General features: G+C 39.5%; 2 protein-coding genes and 1 pseudogene across 2 annotated transcripts in view; 1 reads left to right on the plus strand and 2 right to left on the minus strand.

The window, feature by feature from the left end:
* H1-5 (H1.5 linker histone, cluster member) overlaps nt 1–27,116 on the plus strand; it is a 291,143-nt gene that overhangs the window by 176,485 nt on the left and 87,542 nt on the right. The window lies entirely within an intron of this gene.
* On the minus strand, nt 6,595–7,428 carry LOC112910298 (olfactory receptor 2B6-like; annotated as a pseudogene).
* On the minus strand, nt 26,138–27,076 carry LOC112910295 (putative olfactory receptor 2W6). Its single transcript, XM_025986538.1, has one exon. It carries the CDS (start codon nt 27,074–27,076, stop codon nt 26,138–26,140), a length of 939 nt encoding a protein of 312 aa, XP_025842323.1.

Below are 27,116 nucleotides of genomic sequence, written 5' to 3' on the forward strand. Positions count from 1 at the left end.
GTATTTCTGGTTTATATAAATTTGGGACTGAGCATCTTCAATATACAGAACTTAATATACTCAGAAACAAGAGGATCACCCTCTAGAGCCCCTCGGGTAGACTACTTTCTCCCTCCACTACAACTTCTTCACCACCACCATCTCGCAGTACCCCCCCCCTTTTTTTCTTTTCTTCTCCTTTTTTTTTCCTTTTTTTTCCCCCCTCTTCTTCTTTAGGATTCCTGGACTTTTATTTTTTAATAAAATTTGTTTGTTTTATTTTTTAAATAAAATTTGTTGTTTTATATTTTTAATAAAATTTGTTTATTTTATTGTTTAATAAAATTTGTTTGTTTTAAATTTGTTTTTCACTTTAGTGGTCCTTTTGTTTTATTTTGTTCTGATCTTTGTTTTCAATTTCTGGTCTCTGACCTCAACAGAATCCTCTAGGTTGAAATTTACTTAGGTCGTGGTTGATAGTCTTGATGCAACCTACTCATACAGCCACTCTGCACTGAGAAAAATGACTAGAAAGAAGAACTCACCACAAAAGAAAGAATCAGAAACAGTACTCTCTGTCACAGAGTTAGAGAGTTAGGATTACAATTCAATGTCAGAAAGCCAATTCAGAAACACAATTATAAAGCTACTGGTGGCTCTGGAAAAAAGCATAAAGGAATCAAGAGACTTCATGATTGCAGAATTTAGATGTAATGAGGCTGGAATTAAAGATCAATTAAATGAGATGCAATCCAAACTGGAGGTCCTAACGATGAGGGTTAATGAAGTAGAAGAAAGAGTGAGTGACATAGAAGACAAGTTGATGGCAAGGAAGGAAGCTGAGGAAAAAAGAGGAAAACAATTAAAAGACCATGAGGAAAGGATAAGGGAAATAAATGGCAGCCTCAGAAGGAAAAATCTACATATAATTGGGGTTCCACAGGGCACTGAGAGGGACAGAGGGCCACAAAGCATATTTGAACAAATCATAGCTGACAACTTCCCTAATGTGGGTAGGGAAACAGGCATTCAGATCCAGGATATAGAGAGGTCCCCACCTAAAATCAATAAAAACTGTTCAACACCTCAACATTTAATAGTGAAACCTGCAAATTCCAAAGATAAAGAGAAATTCCTTAAAACAGCAAGAGAAAGAGATCCCTAACTTATATAGGGAGAAATATTAGATTAACAGCAGACCTCTCCACAGAGACCTGGCAGGCCAGAAAGGGCTGGCAGGATATATTCAGGGTACTAAATGAGAAGAACATGTAGCCAAGAATACTTTATCCAGGAAAGCTCTTATTCAGAATGAGGCAGAAACTGAAACTGAAAGAATATGTGACCACCAAACCAGCTCTGCAAGAAATATTAAGGGGGACTGTACGAGAAAGAGGAAGCCCAGGGCAGCCCTGGTGGCTCAGTGGTTTGGTGCCGCCTTTGGTCCAGGGCATGATCATGGAGACCTGGGATTGAGTCCCACGTCAGGCTTCCTGCATGGAGCCTGCTTCTCTCCCTCTCCCTCTGCCCGTGTCTCTGCCTGTCTCTCTGTCTCTCTGTCTCTCTCTGTCTGTCATGAATAAATAAATAAAATCTTAAAAAAGAAAAAGAGGAAGCCCAAAGAAATAATCCACAAAAAAACGGACTGAACAGGGATTATGATGACACTATCTTCATATCTTTCAGTAGTAACTCTGAATGTGAATAGGCTAAATGAGCCCATAAAAAGACGCAGGGTTTCAGACTGGATAAAAAACCAAGACCCATCTATTTGCTGTCTACAAGAGACTCATTTTAAACCTAAGGACACCTACAGCCTGAAAATGAAGGGGTGGAGAACATTTACCATTCAAATGGTCCTCAAAAGAAAGCTGGGGCAGCAATCCTCATATCAGATAAATTAAAGTCTATCCCAAAGACTGTAGTAAGACATGAAGAGGGACACTATATCATACTTAAAGGATCTATCCAACAAGAGGACTTAATAATCATGAATATTTATGCCCCTAATGTGGGAGCTGCCAAGTATATCAATCAATTAATAACCAAAAACCTGGAAACCTGGAAAGTAAAGACATACTTAGATAATAATACGCTAATACTGGGGGACTTCAACACAGCACTTTCTGCAAATGACAGATGTCCTAAGCACAACATCTCCAAAGAAACAAGAGCTTTTTTTTTTTTTTTCCAGATTTTATTTATTTATTCATGAGAGGCACAGAGAGAGAGGCAGAGAAACAGGCAGAGGGAGAAGAAGGCTCCATGCAGGGAGCCTGATGTGGGACTCGATCCTGGGTCTCCAGTGTCATGCCCTGGGCTGAAGGTGGTGCTAAACCGCTGGGCCACTGGGACTGCCCGAAACAACAGCTTTAAATGATACACTGGACCAGATGGATTTCACAGATATTTACAGAACTTTACATCCAAAAGCAACTGAATACACATTCTTCTCAAGTGCACATGGAACTTTTTCTGGAATAGACCACATACCAGATCACAAATCAGATCTCAACTGATACCAAAGGACTGGGATTGTCCCCTGCATATTTTCACACCATAATGCTTTGAAGCTTGAACTCAATCCCAAGAAGAAATTTGGAAGAAACAAAAACAGGTGGAGGTTAAAGAGCATCTTGCTAAAAGATGAAAGGGTCAACCAGGAAATTAGAGAAGAATTAAAAAGATTCATGGAAACTAATGAAAATGAGGATACAACCGTTCAAAATCTTTGGGATAGAGCAAAAGTTTGGGACATGGCAATACAAGCATCCCTCAAAAAATTGGAAAAAACTCAAATACACAAGCTAACCTTGCATCTAAAGGAACTGGAGAATGAACAGCAAATAAAATCTACACCAAGCAGAAGAAGAGAGTTGATAAGAATTCGAGCAGAAATCCATGAAATAGAGACCAGAAGAACTGTAGAACAGATCAACAAAACCAGGAGTTGGTTCTTTGAAGAAATTAATAAGATAGATAAACCATTAGCCAGTCTTATTAAAAACAAAAGGAAAAAGACTCAAAGTAATTAAATCACGAATTAAAAAGGAGAGATCATAACCAATACCAAGGAAATACAAACGATTTAAAAAACACATTATGAGCACCTATACACCAATAAATTAGGCAGTCTAGAAGAAATGGACGCATATTTGGAAAACCACAAACTATCAAAACTGGAACAGGAAGAAATACAAACCCAAACAGGCCAATAACCAGGGAGGAAATTGAGGCAGTCATCAAAAATCTCCCAAGACACAAAAGTCCAGGGCCAGATGGCTTCCCAGGGAAATTCTATCAAATGTTTAAAGAAGAAACAATACCTATTCTACTAAAGCTGTTCTGAAAGATAGAAAGGGAGGGAATACCTCCAAACTCATTTTATGAGGCCAGCATCGCCTTAATTCCAAAACCAGACAAAGACCCCACCAAAAGGGAGAATTATGAGACCAATATCCCTGATGAACAATGAACACAGATGTAAAAATTCTCAACAAGTTACTAGCCAATAGGATCCAACAGTACATTAAGATTATTCACCATGACCAAGTGGGATTTATCCCTGGGACACAAGGCTGGTTCAACACTTGTAAAGCAATCACCATGATAAATCATATCAACAAGTGAAAAAACAAGAATCATATGGTCCTCTCAATAGATGCAGAGAAAACATTTGACAAAATACAGCATCCATTCCTGATCAAAACTCTTCAGAGTGTAGGAATAGAGGGAACATTCCTCAGCATCTTAAAAGCCATCTATGAAAAGCCTACAGCAAATATCATTCTCAGTGGGGAAACACTGAGAGCCTTTCCCCTAAGATCAAGAAGACAGGGATATCCACTGTCACCACTGCTATTCAACATAGTACTAGAAGTCCTAGCCTCAGCAATCAGACAACGAAAAGAAATAAAATCATCCAAATTGGCAAAGAAGAACTCAAACTCTCCCTCTTCACTGATGACATGATCCTGTACCTAGAAAACTCAAAAGACTCCACCCCAAGATTGCTAGAACTCATACAGCAATTCGGCAGTGTGGCAGGATACAAAATCAATGCCCAGAAATCAGTGGCATTTCTATACACTAACAATGAAACTGAAGAAAGAGAAATAAGGAATCAATCGCATTTGAAATTGCACCCAAAAGCATAAGATATGCAGGAGTAAACCTTACCAAAGAGGTAAAGGATCTATGCCCTAGAAACTACAGAACACTTCTGAAAGAAATTGAAGAAAACACAAAGAGATGGAAAAATATTCCATGCTCATGGATTGGAAGAATTAATATTGTGAAAATTATTCACAATTTACACATTCGATGCAATCCCTATCAAAATACCATGGACTTTCTTCAGAGTTGGAACAAATCATCTTAAGATTTGTGTGGAATCAGAAAAGACCCCGAATAGCCAGGGGAATACTGGAAAAGAAAACCAGAGCCGGGGTTATCACAATGCCGGATTTCAAGTTGTACTACAAAGCTGTGATCATCAAGACAGTGTGGTACTGGCACAAAAAAGGACACATAGATCAATGGGACAGAAGAGGGCCAGAAATGGGGCCTCAACTCTATCAACTAATATTTGACAAAACAGGAAAGACTATCCACTAGAAAAAGGACAGTCTCTTCAATAAATGGTGCTGGGAAAATTGGTCAGCCACGTGCAGAAGAATGAAACTAGACCATTCCTTTACACCATACACAGAGATAAACTCAAAACAGATGAACAATCTAAAGATGAGACAAGAATCCATCAAAATCCTAGAGGAGAACACAGGCAACACCCTTTTTGAACTTGGCCACAGCAACTTCTTGCAAGATAAATCTATGAAGGGAAGGGAAACAAAAGCAAAAATGAATTATTGGAACCTAATCCAGATAAAGAGCTTCTGCACAGCAGAGGAAACAGTCAACAAGACTAAAAGACAACCTACAGAATTGGAGGAGATATTTGCAAATGACGTATCAGATAAAGGGCTAGTATTCAAGATCTATAAAGAACTTATTAAACTCCACAGCAAAGAAACAAATCATCCAATCATGAAATAGGCAAAAGACATGAACAGAAATCTCACAGAGGAAGACATAGACATGGCCAACAAGCACATGACAAATGCTCCACATCACTTGCCATCAGGGAAATACAAATCAAAACCACAATGAGATCCCACCTCATACCAGTGAAAATGGGGAAAATTAACAAGACAGGAAACAACAAATGTTGGAGAGGATGTGGAGAAAGGGGAGCCCTCTTGCACTGTTGGTGGGAATGTGAACTGGTACAGTCACTCTGGAAAACTGTGTGGAGGTTCCTCAAAGAGTTAAAAATAGATCTGCCCTACGACCCAGCAATTGCACTGCTGGGGCTTTACCCCAAAGATACAGATGCAGTAAAATGGCAGGACACCTGCACCCCGATGTTTATAGCAGCAATGTCCACAATAGCCAAACTGTGGAAGGAGCCTCGGAGTCCCTTGCAAAATGAATGGATAAAAACGATGTGGTCTATATATATATACACAATGGAATATTACTCCACCATTAGAAATGCCAAATACCCACCATTTGCTTCGACGTGGATGGAACTGGAGGGTATTATGCTGAGTGAAGTAAGTCAATCGGAGAAGGACAAATATTATATGGTCTCATTCATTTGGGGAATATAAAAAATAGTGAAAGGAAATAAAAGTGAAAGGAGAGAAAATGAGTGGGAAATATCAGTGAGGGTGACAGAACATGAGAGACTCCTAACTCTGGGAAATGAACAAGAGGTAGTGGAAAGGGAAGTGGGCAGGGGGATGGTGTGACTGGGTGACGGGCACTGAGGAGGGCACTTGATGGGATGGGCACTGGTGTTATGCTATATGTTGGCAAATTGAACTCCAATAAAAACATATACAGGAAAAAGAGATAATAATAGTATTGATAATTGGGAGAATTTTGAAAAAAAGTTTTCAAAGAAGTAAAAATTAACTAGGCCTGACAATACCTAGGATTTTTGATCTATAAAGGAAATAAAAAATGGATGGTTTCATTTAGGAGGAAAACATATGTTTTCCATTCATATGTTTCCATTCATTGTTTCTATAAATATAGAAACATAGCAAGTGAATGGAAGTCTGGGTGCAATTCCAGAAGAAAAATTATTGTTATTTTTATTATGTTGGTGCAGGAATGGTAGTGAAAATTTAAAGATAGGGTTGTGAGCCTCAGATCCAACTTTAAAGTCTTGTTTTGGGGGGTTTCAGTAAACGTCCTTTAACTATGTAGAAAAAAATAGTTTGTGTGTACTTGTGATACTTCCACAGCAAGGATTTCTGGCGTTTACCACATTCTCAGAAAGGCCTAGTTCACCAAATTACACAAATATTAATGTAAAGTTTGAAGAAGTTGAAGTTACACAGTTTCTGGTCAACTGGAAGTCTAGTTCAATGAGTGTGTTTAGGCAACAGAACACTATTGTAACTTTCTGTCAAGGACATTTTATTTGAGGAAGATCATCATATAGTGTCTGTGTAGGAATACCGAAAACAGGGCAACTTGAAGAGAAGTAAATTAGTAAGCCAAGTAAATATTAAGGGCTTACAAAGCTTATCATTTGTTTATCCCTTATTTCTTGATTAAGAAGACTCTGGCAATTAACCTTTTAAAGGCCTCTTTATTCCTAAGTGTGTAGATAAGGGGATTCAGCATGGGTGCAATGATCCCTTAGAAGCGGGACACCATCTCTTCCTGGTCCTTGGAGTGATGGTGGTTGCAGGTACATGGAGATAGCCGTACCATAGAACAGTGACACCACAATCAGATGGGGACCACATGTCCCAAATGCTTTTTGTCTACCTTCAGCAGACTGGATTCTCAACACTACTCGTGCAATAAAAGCATATGATAAAGGATGAGCGTCAGGGGTATCAGATGGAATAACACAGTTACAAAGAATAGTTCACCCTCATTTACTGTCGTATCTACACAGGACAACTTGAGCAGAGCAGGGACTTCACAGAGAAAGTGATCAGCTGCCTCTGCCAGCTGGAGGCACAGCCTTTGGTGCATGATAACTGAATAATGGAGAGGCTGACAGATAGCCACAAACCTATCAAAGGACATGACAGCCACCAGAACACATTTAGTGGCCCCCAAAGCTAGAAACATGAAGAGTTGGGCCACACCTACCAAAACTAATTCCCTTTCTAGTGCTGTATAAATTTACCAGCATCTATGGAACTGTACTTGTGGTGTAGCTAAGGTCCAGGAGTGACAGATTGGCAAGAAATAAGTATATGGGGGTATGGAGTTTGGGGTCCAGCCATGACACTAGAATAATGGTCAGATTCCCAAAGATAGTCACTGTGTAAGAAATGAAGAAGACCACAAAGAGTGGGAGCTTTAGCCATGGTTGATCTGAGAAACTTAAGAGGATGAACTCTTATTTACCCAATTCATGATCAATGCTTCAACTCTTCGTTTCCTGAAACACGAAAATTCAGGAAGTCAATGAACCCATATTTACTGACTATTTCAACTATTTACAATCACTTTACTATATGTTTGAAGATATTTACAGAATAGAGATTGCTTGAAATGTGAAAAATATATAGTTAGAGATATTCATGATTAGGTATTTCTACAATTTAATCTTTCTATATCTGTATAGGCACTTCAAAGTGAAAGCCCAGGTGCACCTTGGGTAGTTCAGTCAGTTAATCCTCCAACTCTTGATCTCAGCTCAGGTCTTGATCTTAGGATGCTGAGTTCAAGCCCCACATTGGGCTCTGCAGGTGCAGAGTCTACTTAAAAAAAAAAGAAAAGAAAATAAGGCCAAAATTTAAGAATAAATACCCGATTTTAACAACTTAAATAAAATGTGTTCTTTGATTTTTTGGTCATTTTTGTTAATCTTTGTTTCCACCTCAATAACTATTTTTACAAAGATTTGGTTATAATTCCTTCCATCCTATCTTTGCATTCTAATTTCTCCTCAATGCCATCGAGATAGCCTTATCACTGAAATAGTTAAAATTATTCAGACCATCCCCTAAAACTATGTAAGTAGGCTCTAGCAAGTCATCAGACATATTTTTAAAAAATCTCTATTTCCTTTTAACACCTCACAGAATCAGAATAAAAAGACAATAACATGGAGTTTGCAGCCAGACAAACTTGCATTCAAGTCTCTACTAAATAAAGTCATTAGTTATATCATCACTGTTACCTCTGGTGAGTGAGAATGGAGAGAAAGTAAATCAGACTTTAATATTTATCTTTACTCCTGTTCATTCTAATTTTTAGTAAACAAGTATATTAATACCTTTTATTAATAAAAATTGTTGTGTTATATAATAACTTTAAATGTCTCACACTCTGGTTTTAGTATAAGGACCAACATTGCTTTAGACTTTAATACCATTAAAAATGTCTTAAATGAATTGAATCTTTTATTTATTAGTAGATCCTTAAAGCTGAGTCTGAATTCAGGCTCTATATGAAGATTTTCTAAAGGCTGAGTATAGGGATAGTGGGCATCTTATTGGCAAAAATAAATAAATAAATAAATAAATAAATAAATAAATAAATAAATAAATTGCTCCTGATTATAGGAATTCTGAAAGAGGGCAAATGGAATCAGTAGAGATTTCATGACTTCACAATTTCCTTGAGTTACTCAAGTGTTGAAAAAAATTACCTCAGGTCCCTATAATTAAGGACAGCTTATGGCCTTGTGTACTGAGGGCTATTGCTGAGGTTTCTGTACCGGCAAGATTGCTAAGAGAACCCTTCCGTTCTCAGAAGTGTTCTTGTTTGGATGATCAGATTAGAAGGCCTCCCCAACTATAAGACTTAAGAGTAAATGTCTGTCTGTTCTTTAGGAGGTGTCTCTCTGAGGGCGCTGCATGTGTTTTCTCCTCTAGCCCAGACCAATGGACTTTCCTGACCATCTTGAATTCTCTCCCAAAACTCAGCGGAAACACTGCCTCTCCCGGAAGTCATCACTGAGGATGATAGCAGAGAGGGGAGTCCAATGCACTTCTCACCCTTTCACTCTGAGATACAGTAACTATGAAAGTAATAAATGTGTTTCTGTTATAATTGATAGAATGCATTGGTTGATGTGTACTGTCACAGACAGCGTCTCTCCATTGTCCTCAGCAGTAAGGACATGAGGAAGGAGTAGTAAAATACTGGAGAAGGCAGGATGGGGTAAGGATGGTGAGCCAGAGGGCCACACAGGAGAACAAAAGTGCTTGGGAGATTGTGATTCACCTAATTCGCACGTTCTGCTTTGCTCATTTTGGGGGCAAATTTTGTTCCGTTTCAAACTCCTGGTAACCTTGAAATATATCCATTCTAGAAGAGAGGGCTTTCTTTTTAAAAAATTGAAATATCATTTTGTATCTTAAAAAGTTCAGTAATTTGAATCGTTATTCTTTCCGCTAACATTAGATTGGAAGAATTTATTAGCAATGGAAACAATGAAGAAGTCCTCTGTGTCTCTGAAATCCTAGCAGGGAGGACACTGACACAGAGCCAGAGATTCCTAGTCATGGCTGAAGCCTCAGAAGACCTCACAACCCGTGTCTCTGCTCCTGGGTGTGATTCTTCTTGCAGCATTTTCAGAGGACATTACTCTCATTTTGAGGAACAAGTATTCATTCCCTTGGTCAACATAGAACATATTTAAACAATGTGAGACACAAAGGTAATCAACTACATTGGCTTTAAAAAGCCAATTAGGCTTTTTAAAAAGCAGCAGTTTAAAGGGGGCTGTTTTGACCCATAGAGCATTTATCTATATGTTGCTCAGAATATTTTCCTTTATTTTGCTGAGATAAATATAAACTATTACCATCTGCTTGCCTGTGTATCAGTTGATGTTACATCCCTGGCTAAATACTGGATTTTCTCACTCTGTGACTGTCCTGTGGGGATTCAGAATGATGAGGTTCGACAAAATCTTGGAAACCTTTTTTGAAATTGTGATGGTGGAGAGAGCATTGAAATAAGAAAGGTGATAAGAGGGGCACCTGAGTAGCTCAGTTGGTTGAGCATCTGCCTCTTGATTTTGGCTCAGGTCCTGATCTCAGGGTCATGAGTTCGAGTCCAGTCTCAGGGGTATGAGTTTGAGCCCCACATAGAGCTTTGCACTCACCTGGGGAGCCTGCTTCTCTCACCGCCTCAGTTCCTCCACCCACCTCATGTGCCTGCTCTCTCTCTAAAATAAATACATCTTAAAAGAAAAAAAAGAAAGAAAGATGACAAGACTTGTCATTCTGATCCTACCACAAAGTCACTGAAAACTTAGCCAGCTGTTCAGTGGTTTTGGAAAGCAGTTTATTTTTTATTTATTTATTTATTATTTTTTGGAAAGCAATTTAATTTGCAACATGGGCTTTTTCTGTTTTCCATGTAAAGTAAAAACTGTTGGGGTCTAAGTGTCCTCAAGTTATCATGCCTCTGTGGAAAGCTTGTACGTACTACACTGAACTGTCTTGCTACTAGAGTGTGAGGATAAATAGTAGGAATAATTTATTCAGGGCAACCTAGGGGCTCAACAGTTTAGCGCCACCTTCAGCCCAGGTTGTGATCCTGGAGACCGGGGACTGAGTCCCGCGTCCGGCTCCCTGCGTGGAGCCTGCTTCTCCCTCTGCCTGTGTCTCTGCCTCTCTCTTTTGTGCTAGGTGTCTCTAATGAATAAATAAACAAAATTTTTAAAAAAATTATTTAAAAAAGGAATAAATTATTCACACAACATTGCAATCTGGTTTAGAATAGAGAGGAAAGTTTGTCATTCCCCTCTCCCCGCTCATTTCATGAAAGATTGACTCGGCAAAACACAAGTTAGGAAGCTCAGAGGACTTCTTTTCCTGATCTAGTACATAGCAGATTGAGGATTAGAACCAAGGACTGCTGTGCTCCAAAGTTTTAGTTTTCCATAGAGGTAACAAACATATGCAAAGTAGCACTATAAGCAAATAAATGGAATGAAGAAAGGGAGGCTTAGTCAGACTTTTGCAGTATAATGATAAAGTCCTTAAGATGAGTTTTCAGAACACTCAAATTGCAGCATGTTTTATAGAATAATTTCCAGAAAAGTGTTCTACATACCTCTGTATTAAGCATTAGAGATAGGATGACATGTGGGAGTGCTTGTCCAAAACTCTTTGAATCCAAATAAAACCAAGTAGAAGCATGAGAGTCAAGCTCTTCATAGGCTCTTCATTTGTAAAGTGGATATGATGAAGTTTGTCCAAGTCCTTCTTCTCCTTTTCCAGCAGTGAATTATGAGATCTCCATCAGGGATTAACTCAGAAAACATGAGAAAAGCAATAAAATATTGCAGGCAACCAGATTGTGTTTTTCTGGCATCACGATGCAAAGTATTAAGCATTAACTGCTATTTTCAGAATTCTCCTCACCAGATTGGCAACATAAATGAGGACAGAGAATTGTATTTATTGAATCGTGTTGGTGTGTGCTCTGGTTTATGAGGGAAGGCAACCCTATTCTTTGCTTTATGGTAATTGACCATGCAGCTAATGGGCAGAGAGGGAGAGCTCAGTGAAGCCAGTTCCATTTTTAGCTTAGATTTGCTCCACCATTACCCTCTCTCTGGAGACTATCTCCTAAGCTTTTTCCAGGATGAAAGAGAATGACGATGGGGACTAAACTACCTTATCAGATAGGCTTGAGTTTTGTGCCCTGAAACCTGGGGTTAATTTGCTTTTGTAACATACCAAGTGAGTTCTGTGAAGCAGCATGGAAAAGAAAACCATCTATTTGCTCTGAAATTCTGAGATCAGTAAAATAGACTTCTATTTAATCTACCACAGAAATACTTTTATTACCTTGATTTACATAAAGCAGTTTTATTTATCATACACCCAAATATTTCTACCTCTTCTTTCATAGATTTTTGCACTGGGTGTTGTATAGTGATGAATCACTGAATTTGGCACCTGAAACTAATTTTTTTTTCCACCTACAACTAATATTATACTGTATGTTAACTAGGTGGAATTTAAATAAAAACTTGGAACTAAAAAGGGAAAAGATTTTTGCATTTCTAGGCTTAGTGAAGAAGTTCTCCCTCTGTTTAGTATAGTTTTATAGATTTGTTTTTGTAAGATTTAAAAAATGATTTATATTTTTCTATAGTGCCATCTACCCAGGATTTATTCTTATATGTTCTACTAAGTAGCTACATATCAATTTGTCAGAGGAATAGACATTAAGTATTAAAATATAATTATGAAAAGTTTAGTACTTTAAAAAATTTTACAAGATCCATGAAGACATACAAATAACACAATAGAAAAAATACCAAATAATTTGAACATATAATTCAAAATAGCAAATCTATATGAGAAGATTTTAAATTCCCAAACAATCAGAGAAATATGTTGAAGTAATAGTAAGTCATTTACCAGATTGAAAAAAAAAAGTGTAACCAGTAGGAACTCCTATTCCTAATCCTGCTAAAAGGAAAAGGCTACTCTCACAAATTATGGGTAGAAATGTAAAGTATTACTAGATTTTTAGAAATAAATAGGACAGTTAATCTTGAAAATACACATATATTTATCTACCTAACAATATTATTCATGGAAATCTACTTGATGAAATAAAATTATCAGTATATAAAAGCATAGGAACAAGAACTTTTATTGTTGCAATGTTTGCAATAGCCAAAGATGGAGAAAAAAATTAGTCCCTCAATAGAGAATGGACTAATAATAAATCTGCACTAACACGCTCTTAACTATATAAAACAATGGCTAAAATGCTCTAAATACAATTGTATGTATCATATCCCTGTATGGGATTACATGAGAATGAGAATTCCTTCTTTCTGTGGAGGAAGGAAGAGGCATCAGGTAAAACAGGAAAGGAAAAAAAAAAAAAGATTTAATTCACCAAAAATAATGGATAATAACTTAAATTCCCCAAACTAATAGCAGTGTTTACCTCTGAAAGTGAGAATGGGCATGAGGGTGGAATCATTTGGGAAAAATAATGCTCATAATGCAGGCTATCCTTTTTCTTCCCACAAGTTCTTATAATAGTTAAGTAATTTAAATAAAGAAAATAGTATTTTATTTTTTAAAAAATTTTAAAGATTTTTATTTATTTATTTTAGAGATAGAGATAGAGAGAGAGAGAGAGTGGGGGGGGGGGGGCAGAGGGAGAGAGAGAATCTCCAACAGACCCATGCTGAACTTAGAGCCTACCATGGGGTTCAGTTTCACAACCCTGAGATCACAACCTGAGACAAAACCGAGAGTTGGATGCTTAACCAACTGAACCACCCAGGCACCCCAAGAAAATAGTATTTTAAAAAGAAAATTGAGGGCTAAACCAGTAAGAAAATCTGAATAAAAACAAATCTTTGGTTTACAGAAGACCAAGATAAATAAACTTAAAAATTTCAGTAGTCCTTAACAGGAAAATTATGAAATAATACCTATTTATCAAGGGCCTTGAAATAGAGAAGAACCTGCAGAGTTTACTACTAACAGGAGTAGTATCTGGTGGGTGCTCATTGTCCTCACCAAAGCCCTCTAAAATAGCTACACCTTCATCTTTAGTTTGGTAATGTGGAAATAGACTCAGAGAAGTTAAACAAACTTCCCCCAAGTTATGGAATCTGTTAGGAAACAAGAGATAAACAATGAAACATAACTGTGGTTCATTGAAATTTAGTTTCTCTTCTTGGCTAGTGCCAATCTCTCTCTCCACCTTTTGTTACCTTTATGTCCCAGAGGGCTGTTAATTGGCATAGTTCTTACTCTCTTTTTTTGTAAGGAAAGAGCTCCCAGAATGCCATAATTTAGTGTATTAATTTCTGACTGTCTATTCACTCTGTATGAGAATGGAACAGACCTGTGCACAGGGATACTCCAGTGACAGCCGACGTGGGTGAGATCCTTCAGTGCTAGATCCCAGGAAGAAGCTACCATGTTCAGGGGAATTGAGTACTGAGAATGGCAAACCTGTCATAGTGTATTAGGGAGCACCAAGTATTCAATACCCCGGAGTCTCAGTAAGCACCTCAAGGCTTATGGGTCAGAGGCAGTTTCAAACTTAGAGATAATAAACTCAAAGCTCATTGCCAGGTGGTTATGGATTCTGAAGAACAGCATATGAGAAAAACATAGGGAGGTTCCTGCACTATTGCCACAATATGCATGGGTTTATGCTTGAATTAACGGTGGCTAGAAACATGCACATGATGGCAGGGGCTATTTTAAAGTGTAAATCAAAGTAGGATATCCAAACCTCTTTCTTAAAGTTTCCTTTTTTAAGATGAAAAGGTCTTAGGATATCCTTAGATTCAGCATGTAAAAGGCTCAGATTAAATTTGGAATATCTTTGCATTAGGTGGGTTCCCATGAACTAATATTACGACTCAAGCAAATCTTAACATTTTTTTTTTAATCTTTATTTATTTATGATAGTCACAGAGAGAGAGAGAGAGGCAGAGACACAGGCAGAGGGAGAAGCAGGCTCCATGCACCGGGAGCCCGATGTGGGATTCGATCCCGGGTCTCCAGGATCACGCCCTGGGCCAAAGGCAGGCGCCAAACCGCTGCGCCACCCAGGGATCCCCGACTCAAGCAAATCTTAATTACTGCCCTTGGGGTTATTGTTGGTTTGGCTCTGGTAGGGTTCAGGTGTGTAATCCTGGCATCTAATACAGGATGCTGGGTGTATGTAGGGTTAAGGGAGGGTATAGCTAGGCCTCTGAAAAAGTAAGGATTCAAGAATAGAGGCTAGATACAAATGCAGAGAAGAATTTGGAAGTAGTGTGAGAATGAGAACCTTACAGAGCTTAATGGCCTTAGAAACAGTATTCAATTCCAAAAAGTGGAAGCAGGAAAGGTCTTTCTTTAGTATATTCTATGTTACAAAAACACAACAAACACTTAGCACTCACTACATGCCAGGAACTGTTCTAGATGCTTTCATGTATTAACTCATTTAAAATTAAAATAGTCCTTTGAGAATGGCAATATTACTATCCACATTTTACAAGTAAAGAAACTATGGTACAAAGAAGTTAAATCCACTGTGGAGATGGGATTCCATTCATTCAAGAAGTCCATGTTCTTAAACACTTGACTGGGGAATCCACATAACCTCAAAATTAAGTTTAACTTTGACATATGTATACCAGATTTGAGGGAAGACAGAATACCGTGGAGCAGCATATGTTTGAGAATTTATATATACCTTGTCCCAAATGGAGACTATCTGGTGCCAGTAGGCTACATGCTATGATACCATAGCAAAGGGCCATGGGGAAAACACATGGTAACTGGCACAAGCCCTCCAGGACACCAGAAGTTACCAGTGCTGACTGCTCTTTATTGGACATAGGCTATTATGATAGGAAAGGAGTCAACTAGAAGGAGCTTTTGAAAGCATAAACCACATGAAGAGGAGTTTTGTAAATCTTTCTTGGTGACTAGCATGAAGCTTCTATGTTCTCTTGAGTCTTTAATCTTTACTCCACTCCTGCAGAAGGCTACCACTGAATGAGAAGGGATTTTGGATGTATTTTGGGGGTTAATTCCAGCATATCTGGAATTGGCAGATTTTTTTTTACTGAAAAAAAGAGATGTACTACATGGCACTGACCCTGACCAAGACAGGAAATGTGCCGATTAAAAATGTTGCTATGCAATCATTGATAAAAGGAGAAACATAAGAACGAGAGTGAGTTAGAAAAAGCAGGAAAGAATGTTCCAGCTAAAATGACAAAGACAAAGACAGTGAACAATTGACTTGTATCAAAGAGAGAAAGATTAAATTGCAACAAGTCCCATAATATATTCCTTTCAGGTATTTAAGTGGTAGCTTATTCTATTAATTTAACATATTTGCAGTGTTAATAATAAGGTTGCAATGCCTTCTTCCTATTTCAGACTGAAAAGAAAAGCAGTCAGAAAACTTGCACAAGTCCCTGGCTCAAAGCTACCTGACATCAGCATCTGTGCTTATGCCCTTTGCCTTCCCTCAGACTGCTGTAAACTCTTGCTCCCGTTCACTGCCCAACTGTCCCCTCCTGTTCCTTTCCGCATCCTGTTCCTTTCCACCTACTCAAGGTCATCACTGTTGCATTTTTCTGTCTTCTAAATTTTACTGCTAGATTATTCCCTTTACTGCAGTTTATAAACTTGTTTATAATTACTCTCTTTTCAAAAATAATTCTGGGAATCAAATAACTCTTTCATCCCTATGACTAACATCCATTTCTCTATTTCTCTTCATTATTAGACTCCCAGGAGGATTTGACTGTGCTCATTGCCTGTATTTCACATCCATCTTTGTCTCTCATGGGAACTCTAACCAGAATCCCATCCCATCGCTCCACTGAAATAGCTCTTTGCAGGTTTGCCCAGGGGTCCCGTATCACTGCATTTATTGGTCAATTTTCATTCCTAGTTTCACGTGACCATTTGCAGTATGTTAGATAGTTGACCAGTCATCCCTCTAGAAACACCTTCCGTTCTTACCAGGGTCACCGGTGCTCTCGATGTCTGTCCCACTCACTGTATATCCCTTTCTCTGGTTACTCTTCACCCTCCTGACCTACATGTGCCTGCTGCTCCCTCTGCTGGAAGCCCTTTTCCCCAGAGAAGTGCATTGCTTCTCCACCAGGTCTTTGCCTAAACATATTTTCCAAGGTCTCCCCTCATCCTCCCCAATGAAAACTGTAGCCCTGCTGTGTTTCCCAGCTTCTGCCCCTGTCATGCTTATCTTCCAAACATTTAGAAATGTCATTATCGTTATGAGGTTTCGCAAATTTGTCCATTTTCTCTCTCATCCAGTAGAATGCAAGCTCAATACAGTGTGAATTTTTCATGTGTTTTGTTCCAGGACCCAGAACATTGCCTGGCACAATATATATTTGCAGAATAGGTGAATGAGAAAGAAAAATGTGAACAGTCAAAATATACAATAGGTTAAGGTTGTCTTCAGGGTCCCTGTACCACCCATCAAGACAGCAAGATGGAAAATGATCTGATAATCTGATAGATAAGCATTTATTGACCTATCATCTCCTAGCTCTTAATTTTTCTTAAAAAATTTTACTTAAAAAAAAAGATTTTACTTATTTATTCATGAAAGACATAGAGATAGAGAGAGGCAGAGAGAGAGAGAGCAGGATTCTTTCGGGGAGCCCAATGCAGTACTCCATTCCAGGATACCTGGATCACAACCTGAGCCAAAGGCAGATGCTCAAACTGCTGAACCACCCAGGTGCCTCCATAGCTCTTAATTTAATATCACAGTGGGTTTAAATACACACACACACACACACACACACACACAGGCATATATGCAATGTCTTTCTTTGGAGAAATTTTAAGCTCTAAGAGATATACAACTGTACATGGGGAACTGAATCCTGATGCTCATTTCTATCTAAACCTCTATCTACTTAGTGTAAAAGATCAGTCTGTAAGGATGAAGCATTAATTAGTGAAAGGAAGCATCTGTAGGTAATAAAAATGAAATATTTCTGTGTTTTTTATTATGGAGGGTATTCTGTTATTCCCCTTCTATGGTAGGATAGGTAGAATATATTTGATTCTTCTAACTTTATGCCTAAATAAATAAAATAATGAAACCTTATAAAGTAATTCAAAAATTAGGTAACAGGTGGTGCTGGGCCATGACAATATTAATAAGGACATAGTCACCTTTTTTTCCCCTTGAGGTCTGACGCTTATCATTCCCCATAACTGTAATAGTGATTTACATTTTTTTAGAGAAGAGTGTAAAGAAAACCATTTTGGGAGGGAAAGGGAAATTTTGAAGAGAATTAGTTGGAAATTCCATAGGTTGCTTCCAAAATTGCTATTTCTATAGTGATTTATACTCTCTCTTGATCTCTTGCCCCCATCCCAAGAGGTTATTAATTCTAAAATAACAAATATCTAAACAGCATAGAATTACCTAAAAATTATTATAATCTTTTTCACCAGAGAATGATTTTTTTAAAGATTTTGTTTATTCATGAGAGACACAGAGAAAGAGAGAGAGAGAGGCAGAGACACAGGAAAAGGGAGAAGCAGGCTCCATGGAGGGAGCTGATGTGGGACTCGATCCTGGATCTCTAAATTGCTGAGCCACCGGGGCTGCCCCACCAGAGATTGATTTTAAAAGAGTTTTTGTTTACTTACAAGTACATAGAATGTTTTTGTGCCACTAGGACATATACTACAAATTGTTTTGTAGTGGAAGAAATGGAAAATGCCAAGCCATGGGTCTCCAGATTCTTTACTTCAGCTGTATTAATAATGCCCTTGACAAACATCATCATGGCTCAGTATCACCTTTTACTTAATTCATAAAGTAGGAAAAATCAACTATATTCTAATTATTCTACCTTCTTATGGGGTTAACAGAATATTGTCTATAATCAAAACTCAGCTCATTCTAACCCATTCTAACAAGCCCTTATCTAAAATAAAATCTAGAGGAGGGGCAAGATGACGGAAGAGTAGGGCCCCCAAATCACCTGTCCCCACCAAATTACCTGGATAACCTTCAAATCATCCTGAAAATCTACGAATTCGGCCTGAGATTTAAAGAGAGACCAGCTGGATTGCTACAGTGAGAAGAGTTCGTGCTTCTATCAAGGTAGGAACCGGGAAAAAGAAATAAAGAAACAAAAGGCCTCCAAGGGGGAGGGGCCCCGTGAGGATCTGGGCTGGGGCTGGGGCAAGTGTCCCCAGAACAGGAGAGCCCCGTCCCGGGGAAGCAGGAGCTGCACCAACCTTCCCGGGTGGAAAGGCGCCCACAGGGAGTTAGAGCAGGACCCAGGAGGGCAGGGATGCCCTCGGGCTCCCGGGGACACTAACAGGCACCTGTGCCCGGGGAGAGTGCGCCGAGCTCCCTAAGGGCTGCAGCGCGCACCGCGGGACCCGGAGCAGCTCGGAAGGGCTCGGGTGGCGGCTCCGCGCAAGGGGCTGTGGGGGCAGGAGTGCGAATCCAACAGCGCAGGCCCCGGAGCACAGGGCGCCGGGACACAGCCCATGATCTGGCCTCCCCCTGGAACAGGCAGAGGCCATGGCGGGGGGTGGCCCAGGACAGCAAGGACGCTCCTGCCCCGAGCTGAGCAGATCAGCGGCCCTGCCCCGGAGCCTCCAGGACCTGCAGACGGACAGCTCTGTACTTACTGCGGGAGCTGACTCCAGGGCTCCAGAGCTGGCCGCCACCACTGCGGTTGTTCCTCCTGGGGCCTCACGGGGTGAACAACCCCCACTGAGCCCTGCACCAGGCAGGGGGCAAAGCAGCTCCCGCAAGTGCTATCACCTGAAAATCAGCACAGCAGGCCCCTCCCCCAGAAGACCAGCTAGACGGACCACTTCCAGGGGAAGTCAAGGGACTTAAAGTATACAGAATCCAAAGATACTCCCCGTGTTTTTTTTTCTTTTTTTTCTTTTTGATTTCTGTTTGCTTCCCCCACCCTTTTTTTTCCTTATTTCTTTTTTCCTCTCTTTTTCTTCTCTTTTTCTTCCTTTTTTCCTTTTTCTTTTTCTCTTTTCTTTACTTCTTTCTCTCCCCTCTTTTTCTCCTTTTCCAACCACAACTTATTTGTGGCCACTCTGCACTGAGCAAAATGACTAGACAGAAAACCTCACCTCAAAAGAAAGAATCAGAAACAGTCCTCTCTCCCACAGAGTTACAAAATCTGGATTACAATTCAATGTCAGAAAGCCAATTCAGAAGCACTATTATACAGCTACTGGTGGCTCTAGAAAAAAGCATAAAGGACTCAAGAGGCTTCATGACTGCAGACTTTATATCTAATCAGGCAGAAATTAAAAATCAATTGAATGAGATGCAATCCAAACTAGAAGTTCTAATGACGAGGGTTAATGAGGTGGAAGAACGAGTGAGTGACATAGAAGACAAGTTGATGGCAAAGAGGGAAACTGAGGAAAAAAGAGACAAACAATTAAAGACCATGAAGATACATTAAGGGAAATAAACGACAGCCTGAGGAAGAAAACCTAAGTTTAATTGGGGTTCCCGAGGGCGCTGAAAGGGACAGAGGGCCAGAATATGTATTTGAACAAATCCTAGCTGAAAACTTTCCTAATCTGGGAAGGGAAACAGGCATTCAGACCCAGGAAATAGAGAGATCTGCCCCTAAAATCAATAAAAACCGTTCAACACCTCGACATCTATTAGTTAAGCTTGCAAATTCCAAAGATAAACAGAAGATCCCTAAAGCAGCAAGAGACAAGAAATCCCTGACTTTTATGGGGAAGAGTATTAGGGTAACAGCAGACCTCTCCACAGAGACCTGGCAGGCCAGAAAGGGCTGGTAGGATATATTCAGGGTCCTAAATGAGAAGAACATGCAACCAAGAATACTTTATCCAGCAAGGCTCTCATTCAAAATGGAAGGAGAGATAAAGAGCTTCCAAGACAGGCAGGAACTGAAAGAATATGTGACCTCCAAACCAGCTCCGCAAGAAATTTTAAGGGGGACTCTTAAAATTCCCCTTTAAAAAGAAGTTCAGTGGAACAATCCACAAAAACAAGGACTGAATAGATATCATGATGACAGTAAACTCATATCTGTCAATAGTAACTCTGAAAGTGAACGGGCTTAATGACCCCATCAGAAGGCGCAGGGTTTCAGACTGGATAGAAAAGCAGGACCCATCTATTTGCTGTCTACAAGAGACTCATTTTAGACAGAAGGACACCTACAACCTGAAAATAAAAGGCTGGAGGACCATTTACCATTCAAATGGTCCTTAAAAGAAAGCAGGGGTAGCCATCCTTATATCAGATAAACTAAAATTTACCCCGAAGACTGTAGTGAGAGATGAAGAGGGACACTATATCATACTTAAAGGATCTATCCAACAAGAGGACTTAACAATCCTCAATATATATGCCCCGAATGTGGGAGCTGCCATATATATAAACCAATTAATAACCAAAGTGAAGAAATACTTAGATAATAATACACTTATACTTGGTGACTTCAATCTAGCTCTTTCTACCCTCGATAGGTCTTCTAAGCACAATATCTCCAAAGAAACGAGAGCTTTAAATGATACACTGGACCAGATGGATTTCACAGATATCTACAGAACTTTACATCCAAACTCAACTGAATGCACATTCTTCTCAAGTGCACATGGAACTTTCTCCAGAATAGACCACGTACTGGGTCACAAATCAGGTCTGAACCGATACCAAAAGATTGGGATCGTCCCCTGCATATTCTCAGATCATAATGCTTTGAAATTAGAACTAAGTCACAACAAGAAGTTTGGAAGGACCTCAAACACGTGGAGGTTAAGGACCATCCTGCTAAAAGATGAAAGGGTCAACCAGGAAATTAAGGAATAATTAAAAAGATTCATGGAAACTAATGAGAATGAAGATACAACCATTCAAAATCTTTGGGATGCAGCAAAAGCAGTCCTGAGGGGAAAATACATCGCAATACAAGCATCCATTCAAAAACTGGAAAGATCTCAAATACAAAAGCTAACCTTACACATAAAGAAGCTAGAGTAAAAACAGTACATAGATCCTACACCCAGCAGAAGAAGAGAGTTAATTAAGATTCAAGCAGAACTGAACGAAATCGAGACCAGAAGAACTGTGGAACAGATCAACAGAACCAGGAGTTGGTTCTTTGAAAGAATTAATAAGATAGATAAACCATTAGGCAACCTTGTTAAAAAGAAGAGAGAGAAGACTCAAATTAATAAAATCATGAATGAGAAAGGAGAGATCACTACCAACACCAAGGAAATACAAACGATTTTAAAAACATATTATGAACAGCTATACGCCAATAAATTAGGCAATCTAGAAGAAATGGACGCATTCCTGGAAAGCCACAAACTACCAAAACTGGAGCAGGAAGAAATAGAAAACCTGAACAGGCCAATAACCAGGGAGGAAATTGAAGCAGTCATCAAAAACCTCCCAAGACACAAAAGTCCAGGGCCAGATGGCTTCCCAGGGGAATTCTATCAAACGTTTAAAGAAGAAACCATACCTATTCTACTAAAGCTGTTTGGAAAGATAGAAAGAGATGGAGTACTTCCAAATTCATTCTATGAGGCCAGCATCACCTTAATTCCAAAACCAGACAAAGACCCCACCAAAAAGGAGAATTACAGACCAATATCCCTGATGAACATGGATGCAAAAATTCTCAACAAGATACTAGCCAATCGGATCCAACAATACATTAAAAAAATTATTCACCATGACCAAGTAGGATTTATCCCCGGGACACAAGGCTGGTTCAACACTCGTAAAACAATCAACGTGATTCATCATATCAGCAAGAGAAAAACCAAGAACCATATGATCGTCTCATTAGATGCAGAGAAAGCATTTGACAAAATACAGCATCCATTCCTGATCAAAACCCTTCAGAGTGTAGGGATAGAGGGAACATTCCTCGACATCTTAAAAGCCATCTACGAAACGCCCACAGCAAATATCAGTCTCAATGGGGAAGCACTGGGAGCCTTTCTCCTAAGATCAGGAACAAGACAGGAATGTCCACTCTCACCACTGCTATTCAACATACTACTGGAAGTCCTCGCCTCAGCAATCAGACAACAAAAAGACATTAAAGGCATTCAAATTGGCAAAGAAGAAGTCAAACTCTCCCTCTTCGCCGATGACATGATACTCTACATAGAAAACCCAAAAGCCTCCACCCCAAGATTGCTAGAACTCATACAGCAATTTGGTAGCGTGGCAGGATACAAAATCAATGCTCAGAAATCAATGGCATTTCTATACACTAACAATGAGACTGAAGAAAGAGAAATTAAGGAGTCAATCCCATTTACAACTGCACCCAAAAGCATAAGATACCTAGGAATAAACCTAACGAAAGAGGTAAAGGATCTATACCCTAAAAACTATAGAACACTTCTTTTTTTTTTTTAATTTTTATTTATTTATGATAGTCAGAGAGAGAGAGAGAGGCAGAGACACAGGCAGAGGGAGAAGCAGGCTCCATGCACCGGGAGCCTGACGTGGGATTCGATCCCGGGTCTCCAGGATCGTGCCCTGGGCCAAAGGCAGGCGCCAAACCGCTGCGCCACCCAGGGATCCCTATAGAACACTTCTGAAAGAAATTGAGGAATAAACAAAGAGATGGAAAAATATTCCATGCTCATGGATTGGCAGAATTAATATTGTGAAAATGTCAATGTTACCCAGGGCAATTTACACGTTTAATGCAATCCCTATCAAAATACCATGGACTTTCTTCAGAGAGTTAGAACAAATCATATTAAGATTTGTGTGGAATCAGAAAAGACCCCAAATAGCCAGGGGAAATTTAAAAAAGAAAACCATATCTGGGGGCATCACAATGCGAGATTTCAGGTTGTACTACAAAGCTGTGGTCATCAAGACAGTGTGGAACTGGCACAAAAACACACACATAGATTAATGGAACAGAATAGAGAACCCAGAAGTGGACCCTGAACTTTATGGTCAACTAATATTCAATAAAGGAGGAAAGACTATCCATTGGAAGAAAGACAGTCTCTTCAATAGATGGTGCTGGGAAAATTGGACATCCACATGCAGAAGAATGAAACTAGACCACTCCCTTGCACCATACACAAAGATAAACTCAAAATGGATGAAAGATCTAAATGTGAGACAAGATTCCATCAAAATCCTAGAGGAGAACACAGGCAACACCCTTTTTGAACTCAGCTACAGTAACTTCTTGCAAGATACATCCACAAAGGCAAAAGAAACAAAAGCAAAAATGAACTATTGGGACTTCATCAAGATAAGCAGCTTTTGCACAGCAAAGGATACAGTCAACAAAACTAAAAGACAACCTACAGAATGGGAGAAGATATTTGCAAATGACGTATCAGATAAAGGGCTAGTTTCCAAGATCTATAAAGAACTTATTAAACTCAACACCAAAGAAACAAACAATCCAATCATGAAATGGGCAAAAGACATGAACAGAAATCTCACAGAGGAAGACATGGACATGGCCAACATGCACATGAGAAAATGCTCTGCATCACTTGCCATCAGGGAAATACAAATCAAAACCACAATGAGATACCACCTCACACCAGTGAGAATGGGGAAAATTAACAAGGCAGGAAACCACAAGTGTTGGAGAGGATGTGGAGAAAAGGGAACCCTCTTACACTGTTGGTGGGAATGTGAACTGGTGCAGCCACTCTGGAAAACTGTGTGGAGGTTCCTCAAAGAGTTAAAAATAGACCTGCCCTACGACCCAGCAATTGCGCTGTTGGGGATTTACCCCAAAGATTCAGATGCAATGAAACGCTGGGACACCTGAACCCCGATGTTTATAGTGGCAATATCCACAGTAGCCACACTGTGGAAGGAGCCTCGGTGTCCATCGAAAGATGAATGGATAAAGAAGATGTGGTTTATGTATCCAATGGAATATTACTCAGCCATTAGAAACCACAAATACCCACCATTTGCTTCAATGTGGATGGAACTGGAGGGTATTATGCTGAGTGAAGTAAGTCAATCGGAGAAGGACAAACATTGTATGTTCTCATTCATTTGGGGAATATAAATATTGGTGAGGGGGAATATAGGGGAAGGGAGAAGAAATGTGTGGGAAGTGTCAGAAGCGGAGACAGAACATGAAGACTCCTAACTCTGGGAAACGAACTAGAGGTGGTGGAAGGGGAGGAGGGCGTGGGGTGGGGGTGAATTGGTGACGGGCACTGAGGGGGGCACTTGACGGGATGAGCACTGGGTGTTATTCTGTATGTTGGTAAATTGGACACCAATAAAAAATAAATTTATTATTAAAAAAATAAAATAAAATAGGATAATAAAATAAAATAAAATCTAATCTATTTGGACAAAGTACAAGAATTATTGCTTACAAATAGGAAAATATGCACATTGTGTTTGAAAATGGTATTTTTTAGAACAATTTATGTAAATATTTATTTCGGTATTTAGGTATTTGGTATTTTTTTCTGGAGCCTCTAGAACTTGAACTTTATTAAAGATTTTAGAGAGCTTTAAAAAAAAATCAGTAAACCTATCTTTTATCCAATCCCTAATGATGCCGCTGGCAACATCCCCACATTAAAAGTCCTTATTCACCTGCAGAAATTTTAACGTAACGTGTTTTCCCAGGTTATGAGATGGAATTTGTCCAATTGGTAATATTTCAGATCTGAAGAAACCTGCCTGCCTTTAGGATTCATTCATTTAATACAAACTGTTCCAATCAACTCCCATTATGGCTGGCAAGAGACTGCAGTCATGGATATAAATGTGATGAAATCAACACACAAAGAACATCCAATCATAAAGACTCCAACAGTTCCCCAGAATTCATGTCATTTCCTCTCTGCCTCTGTCCATGATTATCCCGGTGACAGATGGGGAAAGTAGAGATTAATAAGCTTCAAACATTTTAAACAAAAAGACCTTTGTCCGATTCATAGAAACCGAAAGTCAGATGGTGTTTCCAGAGGATGGGAGGAGGGGAGAATGAAGAGTTACCGCTAATGGAATACAGCGTTTCAGTTTGGGAAGACAATATAATTCAGAAGATCGATGGTGGTGATGGTTGTACAACACTGTGAATGTACTTAATGCTACTGATGATGCCCTTAAGAAATGTTAAAATGATAATCTTGATTTTGTGTATATTTTACTGAAATTAAAAAAAGAAAACTAAAAAAAAGACCTTTTAGCTTTTTTTTTTTTACAAATAAAGTACTAACAAGTATCGAATATGAGCAAGAAATTCTTCCACATAAAGCCTGCATCCTGATAGTCTGGCTGCATAACCTTCTTTATTCTCTTTTACCTGGAAGGTGAAACATAAATATCACTAAACTCAGTTATATCAATGATTAAAATTAAAAATATGCAAGAGCCATGTTATGGATCCATATTGCAGTTTGGAGATACTAAGAGCTAGAAAATTGAACAACTAATTTTGTCTCTCATTCAGAAATTTGGCACCTAAATGTCCATTTGAACTTTCTAGAAAAAAAATAAATACTTCTTTTTCACTTTTATGCTCATTCATTTCATATATGTTGAGGACTAACAATGTATACAGAAAATGGGTCAAAAGAAAATCCCAAAACTTTTGCTATACTTCTGTACCCCCCTTCCCTAGCACCTTCTTCATGGCTTCTTTAACATCCTTGTTTCTCAGTGTGTAGATCAGGGGGTTAACACTGGGAGTGACGATTGTATAGAAGAGAGTGAGGAACTTGCCCTGGTGCTGGGAATAAGTGTTTGCTGGCTGGAGGTACATGTATATGATTGTGCCATAGAAGAGAGAGACAACAATTAGGTGGGAGCTGCACGTGTTAAAGGCTTTCTTTCGCCCTGTAGCTGACTTGATCCTAAATACCGCTCGTGCAATATACCCATAAGAGATGAGGATGAGGATGAGTGGTGCCAGGATGATAAAGATGGCCAAGGCAAATGCCAGTGCCTCGAGGCTCATGGTATCTACACAGGCCATGCCAATTAGTGCTGGCATCTCACAGAGAAAGTGGTTCACCCGCCTGTGCCCACAGCGGGGTAGCATCAATGTCTGGGGTGCCATTATGAGAGAATTGCCAAAGCCACTCAACCATGCCACTGAAGCCAGCTGCCCACAGAGTCGGGGGTGCATGATGACTGTGTAGTGCAGGGGTCTGCAGATTGCAGCATAGCGGTCATACGCCATCACAGCCAGGAGGACACACTCCACCCCTCCTAGAGCCAGGACGAAGTAGAGCTGGACAGCACAACCCAGATAGCTGATAGTCTTATCTGAGCCCCAAAGGTTGTAGAGCATCTGAGGGATGGTGCCCATGGTGAAACACAGGTCCAGGAATGAGAGGTTGGCCAAAAAGAAATACATCGGTGTGTGCAGCCGGGAATCCAGAGCAGAAAGTGAGATGATGGTCATATTGCCAAGAAGAGTCAGCCCGTAAAAAGTGAGGATGACCACAAAGAGGATCAGCTCTAGGTGGGGATGGTCAGAGAAGCCCACCAGGATGAAGCCTTCAAAAGAGCTTGTGTTGTCATTCTCCATCACCTCTCACCACGTATTACCTGTTAGGAGAAAGATGAGC

This window comes from Vulpes vulpes, chromosome 12 (genome assembly GCF_048418805.1).
Source record: "Vulpes vulpes isolate BD-2025 chromosome 12, VulVul3, whole genome shotgun sequence".
NCBI lineage: Eukaryota > Metazoa > Chordata > Mammalia > Carnivora > Canidae > Vulpes > Vulpes vulpes.

Coding starts and splice junctions, on each gene's coding strand:
- LOC112910295 (XM_025986538.1), bottom strand. CDS start 27,076: ATGGAGAATGACAACACAAGCTCTTTTGAAGGCTTCATCCTGGTGGGC.